Genomic DNA, 11,498 nt, shown 5'->3' with positions numbered 1-11,498 from the left:
ACAGCAAGAACTGTGATCAGGCCGCAAACGCAACTTTAGGGTGCGAATCCATGTTGCAGCCTCTGCACGCATTACACGTGGCACCCGGAGCCACGTCGTGTGCCACGTGTATTGCGTGCAGAGGCTGCTCCTCACGGTTCATGTCCTCACCTCGTCAGAGATTGTATAAAAACCAACATACGACATTTGGTCTTTGTATTGAAAATGAAGAGTCATCTACCAATGAAAGGTACGAAGTATTGAAATTTTAACCAATAAGACTAATGTCGGATAGAATTGTCGTATTCGCCAAGTTACCCATACATATCGTGCTCACGAAACTATAGTACATGGATATTCATCTACATGTACATGGAGCGCATTTCAGGAGGGTTGAGCTCACGAACGAGGTCAAGGAGGCAGTACGCGTCGCTGGCAGCATACACCAGTTGGGCTTCGGTCAACGGTCGAGCTTCCCAGTCGCTGATTTGTTGGGATTTGTCCAGGGGAAACCCGAGGATATCTTGGCAGCACTTGCTCAACCCGACGGTCCCGCGCTGCTGGTTCTTTGTACATGTGGATTTCAAGTACGTTTGAATATCGACGACATTTTCCCAGTCGTCGAGGCTTTCAAAGCAGCTCATGTCGGGGAACGAGTACCGGAGGCGATGGACATCCCCCACAAGTCCAAACCCGACCTTCCACGGCACGCTCGCTGTCACGACCGCTTCGACCAGCGCATGCATCGCGTCTGTCCAATGGTTCACCACGTCGCATATAAACACGTGCGACGCACAGGCGAGTTGGATGATCGAGCACTTGGATTTGACGGGCATCTGGTCTGGCCGCCACTCGACGTCCCATGCTACCACGGGACTCTGGAGGAGGATCGCGTGCGCGGCTTCGACGGCCGCGTCCGAGTCGACAAATATCACCCGGTCGCGATCGATGGGAAGGGAATAGTAGACAACCGACGGATCATGCACAACAACACGCGGCCGGACGGAGGACCGGCGGGAGAGCGCGGCGGCAGCCACGACGTGGTGCGCAAACTCGGCCTGCAGACCAAACTCGTTGATTAGGGTGTGCATGTCCGCTGCCGGGTACTCGTCCGTCCACTGTTCCACGAGTCTACACACAAGTCATAATTCGAAATCATCCTATAGAGACATTTGAACCTGGTGAAATGCACCGGCACCACCGCGGCGACACGTGCATCGGTCAAACTCGCCCGAATATACCGCAGCACCAACGTCACGCCTTGCGCGTACAGCTCGGCCAACGCTGGCACAAGCAACGCGGCGATCTCGGGCTCGAAGAACGCCGGCCGCGCGATGATAAAGTTGAGAGTTTTCTCTGGATGGTGGTCGAGTACGATTGTGCGCGCACAAAATGCGGCCACGCGGGAGATGTCGATGCCGACCAAGTCGAACACGACGTTGAGTTCTTGCATGAGGTACATGGACATGTCATCCAGATGCATGATGCATTGCGCCTGATGGTGCGGCGACGGCGTGGCGGCTTCCCGCGGCACCTAGATATACACCATCGACATTAGCACCAAGAAAAAGAGGTGTAGTAATAACCAAATAGTTGGTGTAGTACATAATAATCAAGGAACGGGTGCAGGATTATTTAAGGAGTAGGTGCACGAACCAACGAGGACGTGTAGTTGACAAGGAATACGTGCAGCAAACCAAAGAGTAGGTGTAGTAATACACCTACTCCTTGGTTAAAAACAATAGGAATAGTAATAACCAAGGAGTAGGTGCAATTACCAAGCAGTAACCAAGTAGTGTAGGCGCAAGTAGTAGGTGCAGTAGCCAAGGAATTGGGGGTGTAGTAACCAAGGAGTAGGTGCAGTAAGCAAGAGTTGAGTAGGTGCGACAACCAAATAGTAGGTGCAATAACCAAGAAGTAGGTGTAGTAACCAAGTAGTAGGTGCAATACCCAAGGAGTACGTGTAGGAGTAGTACTTGCCAATGAAAACAGTGTCTTGGCAAACTTGGCTTGCACTCTGAAACTGATGTCGAGTTTGGGGAACGCCAGCAATACATGCAGCACCAGCAGGAGCGGATCGGGCGACAAGTTGAGTGCCGACCTGGCGGCAGCTTCGGCGGCGACCTTGCCGGCCTTGTCGCGGACCACCGTGAAGCGTTCGTGGACATGCTGGGCCAGGAGCAGCGGCGCGACGGACGACACTTGGGCCACACACCACTGCAAGCCGTCGATCTCGGGTCTATTCATGGCATCCGTCCATGTATTTGTCATGCGCAACGCCGACGCGTGATCTTCGATGGCTTCAAATAGCGCCCGTCGCTCATACACTACTCCACCATATCGGCATCACCAATGTGAGATGTCCAATCGATCGAATCGAGCCTAATAGCATTGATCGAAACACATACAAACTTTGACCGATTTAGCCACGCCGCTGGCGTTCATAAGTAGCTGGTTGGACGTGAACTTAGTGAAAAATTCACGGAGAATAGACTCGTAAGTCAGCAGGGGCAGCAGCCGGCGGGCGGCTTGGTGAGCATGCAGTGCACGCAGGGCGTCGTCTAGGACTGGCTCGTGAAGACAAGATAGCAGCAGCACCCGTTCCATGGTCGCCGTCGTTGTTGTATGTCGTGTCACATCCTCCCGAGTCTCGTCGTGCCCGTTGGCTTTAGCGATTTCTATCATGCAAAGATACACATATATATTTGTGTCAAGTCGATTATTCGAAATTATAGTGAGCAGAACCACCAAATCGGCAGACAATTGATCGTTGTCCAATCAAAACCCAGAATACGAATCAAGTAGCCAATCAAATGGTCCACTCTTCGACCAATGCAACATCGAATTAGTGTATGACTCCAATTAGTGTGACACTACACGATTTTGCATATAAACGTCAATACAAACAATCGATCGATAGAGTTGGCGAATCAGCACAAAAGTCAACCAAATTTTGGGTAAAAGAAAGACAATATATATTCGTGTGTGGCATATTGTCGATTTCATATACAAATTTGGGGAGGAGGGGGTACAATCGAATCGCGCCGACCAAACCGATCCACAATCGATCTGATTGGTTGAATTTCATTGAGAAGGTTTTGATTGGCTAATAATGTTGAGCTCATCTGAGGTAGCCAATCAAATCGATTTAAATTCCAACGAGAAACCACGCCACAACACAATGAAATTTCACTCGAAAGCACAATATACAAACCCCTTTTTACATACTAGTACAAAAAATCATTTGAGTATAGAATCGATCGATAGATTTGGCAATGCAGCACCAAAGGCCACATTTTGGGTAAAAGGACCATAATACCTCCAATATTACAAGCATCCTCCTGGTGTTCGACAGCTGCTTGGAAGGCTTCCCAGACAACGATGGCGCCGCGGGCGTTGAATGCATACACACACGCTTGGACGAGTTCGTCAAACAGCATGCGCCGCGTGAGCTGGCGCTTGGTCGTCGAATCATCATCATGTCCTCGTAGCATTCCTCTCACGATTGTCAGACCCGCCACCTCGTCGTTCCCGTACATCCGGAGAATGTACATGGCCATACGTTGGGTGATGGGAATCGCATCCCGCAACGCCAGCCGAACCACGTCACACATGTGCCACAGCTGCGGATCGGCCGTCGTCAAGTCGTCCTTGATGGTCAGGTACGCGCCGCGAATGTACTTGCGCACGATGGCTTGGGTGCGCGGGATGCGCATATCGTCCATGCCGACAAACGTCTTCCATGCGAGGGATGGGGCGTTGCAGCAAATGAACGCATCGATGAGGGCCAAATATGTGGACGCCGTGGGCAGGACGTTGGGCTGGGGCGGCAGTTTCAAGGTCGATGGTTCCTGCGACTTGGACGTCCACCCGACAGTTCCTAACGTGTGCATGGCCACAAATACGGCGTCGATTTCGTGTTTCCATTTGCGCTTGCGGCATTGATGTATCAGCGTTTCAAAATCCATCCTATCGGTCATGTCGTTCAACGAATGTATACATATGTCAATATATATATACTCTAGTAATAATTTGTAATTATATATTTTTTGTTTTCATATATGGCCAAGAACAACACATCAATTATAATTATTTATAAATTTTTCTTACCTTTTTTTATTTTTTAAAGATGAATTTTTTTTTAAAAAATTTCATCTTTAAAAAATAAAAAAAGGTAAGAAAAAATGTATCTCGTTGTCGACGTCGCTGCGTGCGCAACTAAGTGGTTTGCCAACAAGTAAGAAGTGTTGAATACTATATATATATTGATTGTCCAATCGATTCGAAACTCGAGTTCGCAGCAGAATCGAATGTCTTAGGAGAATTGATTCAAGATAACCCACCGCCTGAACCAATCAAATCACGTCATGTCGAATTTCTGCCAATCCAAACCATTGACTACTCCAAAAACCATATATATATATATATACCGTTATGTGTAAAGTATAGTTTGTACAAGCTTAAATTTGATCACATGGATTGGCGAAATGACTTGCAAGTCCAAATTTGGGTGAAATGCACAATATATTATTTGTCCGTGACGTGTCGTACCGTGTGGGCAGCACGCCACGAATCGACCGCTCCATCAACTTGAAAATATCTTGCTGGATCACGGCCTGCCGCACCGACGCCGGCGTCTCATAGCCCAAGCAGCCCACCGCCGCTTTATCTATCACAGTCAACACCATAACATCATGCACGACAATGGTTTCTAGCTGTTGTTTGACAAGTGCAACGAATATTCATGTGATCGATGTATCTATTAACTGTTGAAACATCGAAGTATATGCAAGGCTTTGGTGGCATACCCTGAATTCCGTTGTTGGCAGAGCCAAATGTCAGCGCGTCCTTGTCGCCTTCATGGATCAAACCTTCGTCAAGCCAGTCCTGGACGATGTCGAACGATCCTAACTTGCGCATGGCGCGGCTGAGCGAGTGCACGGCGCGCTCGACGAGAAGATCCGACAGCGTTCCATTTTCGAGGTTGTGGCGGCGGCGGCGCAAGATGTCGGTGGCCAGCGCCAGGTTGCCCCGCTTGGCGCACATGTCCAAGGCTTCCATGAACAAGGAAGGATCGCACGCGTCCTGCTGCTTGGCCCGATCCAGCACACTCGTTGCAAAGGTGGCATCGACTGTTTTGCTTTGGCACATGTCAATATGGCAACAACAACTTTGATAGAATTGTGAATAGCTCGTACCTACCTCATGGCTAGGACGCGGAGAACTGTCGTAAAGGTCACAATGTTTGGCTCCACAGGCGTTCGCAGCATTTCATCATACCGCTGGAGCGCCATCTCGGCTTGACCGCCGCGACCAAGGACGTCGATGAGCGCTGTGTACGCAAACACATCGGGCACAAAGTTGTGTGTGCGAAGAAAGTTGAACGCGCGCTCGGCCTCCATCGACTTGCCACATCGCTGACTCGCAGTGATGAGCGTGTTGATGGCATAGTCGGCTTGAAGCGTCCGCTGGACTTCGATGTGCCGGTCGGCGTCGCCATGCGTGTACAGCTGCAACAGCCACAGGACGTACTCGTATGCTTTCTCTGGCTCACGCTTGGCCCATCTGAATATAGGCTTTAGGAGCACACGCGTCTCGACGGTAGCGGTGGACTGCAGGCTGGCCACAATCGCGGCGGTGGCGTCGTCGTCTTCCCATCGATAGGCCATCTTGAAAAAAATCAATCCCAGGTTTTGATTCGCTGGATGGTTGTCGTTCGGGGATTGGTTAAAAAGGCGGGCGAAATGTGAGTGATGGTGATTTAGCTGTGTTTTCATTGGTTGGTATAAATAGAATAATATCAACCAAAGATGGAACAATGCGATTAAAATGACATAGTTCGATGCTGCTGCTGGGGCGGGTCGTCCCGGACTTTGGCTGAAGTCGCGTTCTTCGTGGCCAAATCGCAAAGCCTCTTGATCTCGCTGCGCGCCATGTGATTCGCGTGCAAAAGGTTTCGTTCAGCATGGAATTGCTGCGTGACCTTGGCCACCTTGAGCCGGATGTCCTCGCTGCCGTTGTTGGTGGGGGATATGCATTCGGCTAGCCACACGTTGGCCTGGGAGATGGCAGTCTTGACGTCAGAGATCACAGCGTTCGAAGAGTCTATACTTCGAAGGATCTTCAGATGTCGCTTGGCGTCCCCACTCATGACGGAGCACACTCGCTAGTTGTGTTTTCAATATTAGGGCAATACAATCTATGCCATAGGCTACCTGGGCCTCGCTTTGGATGTCGCGAATGCATCGAGTGTCCACCGCGCCAACGGAAGTGGTAGAATCTACCTTGATTGGTGACGACGAAGTGTTGGAATCGTTGCCTTGACAGTGGTCCACGTTGTCATCGCTGTATTGGCATGCGTCGGCTGTGACGTTGGTGTGGTTCTCAGTGACCTTTGACAGCAATGACCAACGGCGTCGATAGCTGTTGTTTGTCGGGGAAGGCTGTTGTGGTCGCTCTTCACCCTCAGTGGTGGTAATCACTTCATCTTCCTCCTGAGTCATCTTCATCGAGTTGAACGGGTCCTTCGTGAACTTACTAAGCGACCACCGCCGACGGTTTGGCGGTGGCGGGGATGGCGAATCCTGGGGCCTCCCGCTATTGTCATCGTCATTTCCCTTGACGAAGTCCTTGGTCGACTTGCCCAGCGATGAAAGGCGTCTCAAGAAGCTGCTGACATGTCCTTGTCCCTGCTTCGTCGTGGGCCCACCAACTACTTGCTCGTTCTCCCCATTCTCCTCGTCTGGAAACGCATCGATTACCTTCCCGTCCTGTTGTGGATCGTTGTCACTGTTGTCATTTTCGTCGGTGGACATAGCCGTCTTCCAAGACGTTAGCAATGACATGATTCTTGGCAGTTACGCTACTGATTGGATCCTAAGAGCATCCCCACCGGTGCGACTGTAAACGCTATTATACAGTTCTATCCAGATTATTTACAGTTTTGACAACCCCAACCGGGCGACTGTAAAATACAGGAAACTGTAAAATTTTACCGCGAGACGCCAAATCGGCCAGATTTACAGTCGCGACTGTAAAATATAGTTTTGACAAATTAGCCAATAACATGCTATCAATGGATAATTTTGTCCAATCATGTGCGTTATGGAGTCAATAATCAGTTGGTTCAGAAATGGAATCAGCCAAGGCCGTCCGTGGTTCCAACTTCACGACCGACGAAGACTACCAGCTTGTCCGGTCATGGATCAACATCTCTCAAGATGTGTCCAAGGGTAGTACTCATCACGCATCACCACACCGTCCATGATTCGTTCTAACAGCGGTCTGGCCATTCGAAAATGATTGCGAAACTTGGCTTCGCCGTAGATTGGATTGGGGTCAAAGTAGTAGGTAAATCCGAGCATGCGCAGCCTCGCTATGTCGTGGTAGGTCTGGCTGGCGGTTGGCAATAGAGCCTTTAGGGCGCGCAGAAGACTGATGAAAGCCAAGAATCTCCCAAGCTTGATCCATGTCATCATCGTCCTCCCACGCCATCGCGCCAGGCGTTCATTTCCGGATGATAACATTATTCGGATGTTTTACAGTTTTACCGCTGGGTTCGACAAAAATCAAAATACAGGAACTGTAAAACGGTATTATACAGTCTGATTATACAGTCGCACTGGTGGGGATGCCCTAAGCAGCTAGCTAACACCAAGCTTACCACTGTCCTTCGATATCAATTGAATCGATGCCATTGGCCAAAAGCAGGTATCTTATTCATCCAATGAAATTGTCGAACTTGAATTTCGTGGATCGCGTGTTGCACATATGAACATGCAGAACCTGAGCTTTTCACGAGGTGTACCTGTCGACTCTGCGCCATCGCGACCAGCTCTGCAAGCTCCTCGCGCCGTCCAATTTACGATTCCATGGCAGTCCAAAGACCACAAACAGGGTAGTACTCATCACGCATCACCACACCGTCCATGATTCGTTCTAACAGCGGTCTGGCCATTCGAAAATGATTGCGAAACTTGGCTTCGCCGTAGATTGGATTGGGGTCAAAGTAGTAGGTAAATCCGAGCATGCGCAGCCTCGCTATGTCGTGGTAGGTCTGGCTGGCGGTTGGCAATAGAGCCTTTAGGGCGCGCAGAAGACTGATGAAAGCCAAGAATCTCCCAAGCTTGATCCATGTCATCATCGTCCTCCCACGCCATCGCGCCAGGCGTTCATTTCCGGATAATAACATTATTCGGATGTTTTACAGTTTTACCGCTGGGTTCGACAAAAATCAAAATACAGGAACTGTAAAACGGTATTATACAGTCTGATTATACAGTCGCACTGGTGGGGATGCCCTAAGCAGCTAGCTAACACCAAGCTTACCACTGTCCTTCGATATCAATTGAATCGATGCCATTGGCCAAAAGCAGGTATCTTATTCATCCAATGAAATTGTCGAACTTGAATTTCGTGGATCGCGTGTTGCACATATGAACATGCAGAACCTGAGCTTTTCACGAGGTGTACCTGTCGACTCTGCGCCATCGCGACCAGCTCTGCAAGCTCCTCGCGCCGTCCAATTTACGATTCCATGGCAGTCCAAAGACCACAAACAGCGTAGCATCAGCAGAGGGCCGTCGTTAGCTCCTTATACAGCACCCAAACGACGCCGGCAACCTGCAATACCACCACCTCGGAGACGCACCGTAGCACGCCCAGGGTGGAACGACGACGTAAAGCAAGGAGTGTACTTTGATCAAGCTTTGGCCAAGACCAAGATGTTCAATGCCCCAAAAAAACACCGCGACATGGTCGAGCATAAATCCGTGCTCTCCGCGTCGCAGCCTCGGGCCTCCGTGTCCTTGACCTACGCCCCAACGAAACAGAACAAAGCTGCGCTACCGACCAAGTCCAAACCAGCAATCCCACCACCTCGAGCATCTAGGTCGTCAGCTCCACGTTCGTCCACGACGCCCCCCGCTGCCCCCAACCGCCCAGTGCCATCGGCGACCATCCCCACCGGCCCCAACTCTCAAACATCTACCGCGTTCATTGCACCTCTTTCTTCCAGCAGTTCTCACATAATTGAACCCTCATCGGCATCCTTCTTATCACCGTCCGAGTCGACTGCCATGGAGGTAGCGTCCCAATATTCTTGTTCTATCCACGCATACGTAGGTTCATTGGTACTCGGTAGAATCTTCGTCGTAACATTCCAGATCGGACCTCTCCGCCGTCGCCATCCCCCGTGCTTGGGAGTGCCAACCAAGAGGACAAGGACGACCATATAGCGTTTCCATCGTTTCCTCCGCCGCCGTCGTCGCAGATGTTTTCCTTGTCGCAGGAACAACAGTCATCAACAGCACCCACAACTATAACGCTGAACGTGCCGTTGATTCAAAGTACATTTCGCGCGATGGACCTCAAGCGAAAGGGCACACTGCACGCCCGGGAGATTCACCAAGGCCTGCAGCTCCTGGGCATCGCCACGACCATGCGACAGGTACAGCAACACCCCCCTCGCCATATGCGACACTGTACATCAACCCCAAGACTGTAGATTGCCGACTACTTGTACTTGGTGAACGACGGCCAAGGCGATACGATTGACATACACGACTGGACAACACTCGTGCAAACGTTGCAGTCGTCGGCGTGGGTCACGTTATCTTCAGACCAACCACCCCCCCCATTATCCCCCCCATCCCCCCCATCATCATCCCAGCCACTAATTGCACCCCCGCCTAGCCATTTTATAGTTGCTGCTACCACCTCCCCCGCTCCATCACCAAATTGTCATCATGAAGAGGAGGCTAGCACTCTAGGCCATCTTGCGATGTCACCACAACTATCACCACTGTCTATTTCGAAACCAACCGCCACGCCGTTAGAAGAGTCGTGGTTCATTGATCAAATCGAGGTTGGTCCATTGTACTAGTAGTAGTACTAGTAGTAGTTGCAGATTTGGCATATATGTAGTCATGATTTCAACTCACTGTACTGTGTATTTCATAGCGACGCATTCAAGACATGTTTGGGCGCGCCGAAGCGGCGGTGGCCACGCGATGGAACAATCAGCAATCCACCACGGCCAACGACAACCCGCCAACCGAATTCCTTCGGCGCGCCGCCTCCGTCGTACATGGCTTCAAGGTACATATCAATATGCACACAAAACGCGATATATATATATATATACATCGAAACAATAGTGTTAAACGATTGAACGTTGCTAGTCGAGTTTGTATCCCTTGGTACACCAAGCCGACGAAACCCTTCGAGCGATCCAAGAGCGTCATGCTGGGGGCCACCTATCCTTGATCTTATCCCGACACGAGTTGGCGTTGGTGGCCCACCACGCCGAAGACTTTTGCGATTTACTCGTGGACGACCTCTTGCTGGTAATATTGCGTTAAGATTCTCTGAATAAACTCTTCATGGATCGTTATGTAGTACTATTAATAGTATTGTGCTTGATATAATTGGGACTTGGGCGTGATTTCGCCCACTATTATTGATAGCATTCGAATGAATCACTTATTTGATCGATTGGACAGCTTGTTCAAACTATACAGTACAACATTAGTATATATATTTATTTATACTAATGTTATATAGTGCATTTCACCGAAATTTGGACTTGTGAGTGATTTCGTCAACTAACTGTACAAATATTAGTATATACTTCGAAGTATATATATATATGGCTAATGCGGAGGGACTGGGCCGAATCCAACGTTTGGATTGGTAGAAATTTACCACAACGCGATATTTGATTGGCTTGGGCGGTGTTCTTGAGTTCATGCTCGTCAGCCGACAATTCGATTCTGCTAATAACTACCGAGTTTCGAATCGATTTGACACTATTATTAGTTGCTACCTGAAATATGTCGTAGTACTACCTACCTTGGTTTTACAAACATGTTAGCTTGGTTGTATTTCAATAGGATGCAGCAGTATCGTTGACCGACACGGAGCAGGCCAAGGCTCGATACGCTACAGAACGAACCAAAAGGCAGCAATTGCACGATCTGTTGGCCATGATCAACGAGATTGAAGCGATGGAAGACGCAGTGGCCACCGCCTTGTCGCATCCTCGTTCGACAAATTACGATGAAGCAGCCACGCCATGTAAACTATCGCTGGCGGTAGCAGCAGCAGCAGACCAACTCACGACAGACATGCCAATAACGAAATCGAGTAAACCAATCGACTTGGAAACGTTCACAGACCCCTTGGCCAGATGGGAGCAACGGACTGTGTGTACGAGCAATGTGGCGCCAATCGCAGAGAGCCTCGAGAAGCATCGGCAAGCGTTCTTACGATGTCGGCGCATTGCAGAAGCGTCGCTGGTCGATACGGGGATGGCGCAGCCCGTGGTGATTGAATTGTACGATCGACACATCATCCATGCAGTGTACGATCTCGGACGTCGTCCAATGGTGTGGTATTCCATTGTAGATTGGAAGGAATGTTGGTGGACGATCTCGTCGACGCCCTCGTCGTGGAATTGGACAACTGCTTTCACACGTTGAGCGACAAGATTGTGCACACTGTCTGAACCGACGCAAAAA

General features: G+C 49.9%; 3 protein-coding genes across 4 annotated transcripts; 1 reads left to right on the top strand and 2 right to left on the bottom strand.

Moving 5' to 3' along the window:
- Nucleotides 1–264: 264 nt before the first annotated feature.
- Nucleotides 265–5,659, bottom strand: H257_04739. Of its 2 annotated transcripts, XM_009829354.1 has the most exons (8): nt 5,182–5,659; nt 4,788–5,119; nt 4,531–4,648; nt 3,299–3,948; nt 2,388–2,657; nt 1,960–2,306; nt 1,158–1,513; nt 265–1,110 (listed from the first exon to the last, which is right to left on the bottom strand). In XM_009829354.1, the coding sequence occupies exons 1-8, from the start codon at nt 5,646–5,648 to the stop codon at nt 342–344; spliced, it is 3,309 nt and encodes a 1,102-aa protein (XP_009827656.1). In that variant the 5' UTR covers nt 5,649–5,659; the 3' UTR covers nt 265–341. The 2 variants fall into 2 exon arrangements, with proteins under 2 accessions (XP_009827656.1, XP_009827657.1); XM_009829355.1 differs by having other exon boundaries at nt 265–1,513.
- Nucleotides 5,660–5,784: 125 nt separating this feature from the next.
- Nucleotides 5,785–6,794, bottom strand: H257_04738 (hypothetical protein; the record flags this gene model as incomplete). The annotated part of the gene is made up of 2 exons (XM_009829353.1): nt 5,785–6,145; nt 6,195–6,794. 2 exons carry the CDS (start codon nt 6,792–6,794, stop codon nt 5,804–5,806), a joined length of 942 nt encoding a protein of 313 aa, XP_009827655.1. The 3' UTR covers nt 5,785–5,803.
- Nucleotides 6,795–8,420: 1,626 nt separating this feature from the next.
- On the top strand, nt 8,421–11,485 carry H257_04737 (hypothetical protein; the record flags this gene model as incomplete). Its single annotated transcript, XM_009829352.1, has 7 exons — nt 8,421–9,062; nt 9,122–9,427; nt 9,485–9,583; nt 9,940–10,077; nt 10,161–10,325; nt 10,872–11,314; nt 11,386–11,485. The coding sequence occupies 7 exons, from the start codon at nt 8,421–8,423 to the stop codon at nt 11,483–11,485; spliced, it is 1,893 nt and encodes a 630-aa protein (XP_009827654.1).
- Nucleotides 11,486–11,498: the final 13 nt, after the last annotated feature.

The sequence above is a fragment of the Aphanomyces astaci genome (genome assembly GCF_000520075.1).
Source record: "Aphanomyces astaci strain APO3 unplaced genomic scaffold supercont1.8, whole genome shotgun sequence".
Taxonomy (NCBI): Eukaryota; Oomycota; class Saprolegniomycetes; order Saprolegniales; family Verrucalvaceae; genus Aphanomyces; species Aphanomyces astaci.
Note: the sequence above shows the minus strand (reverse complement) of the source record. Positions and strands in the feature narration are given on the sequence as shown.

Coding starts and splice junctions, on each gene's coding strand:
- H257_04739 (XM_009829354.1), bottom strand. CDS start 5,648: ATGGCCTATCGATGGGAAGACGACGACGCCACCGCCGCGATTGTGGCC. Junction 3,949..4,530: donor CGTGGCGTGCTGCCCACACG/GTACGACACGTC, acceptor CATGACCGATAG/GATGGATTTTGAAACGCTGA. Junction 2,307..2,387: donor GGCTAAATCGGTCAAAGTTT/GTATGTGTTTCG, acceptor ATGGTGGAGTAG/TGTATGAGCGACGGGCGCTA.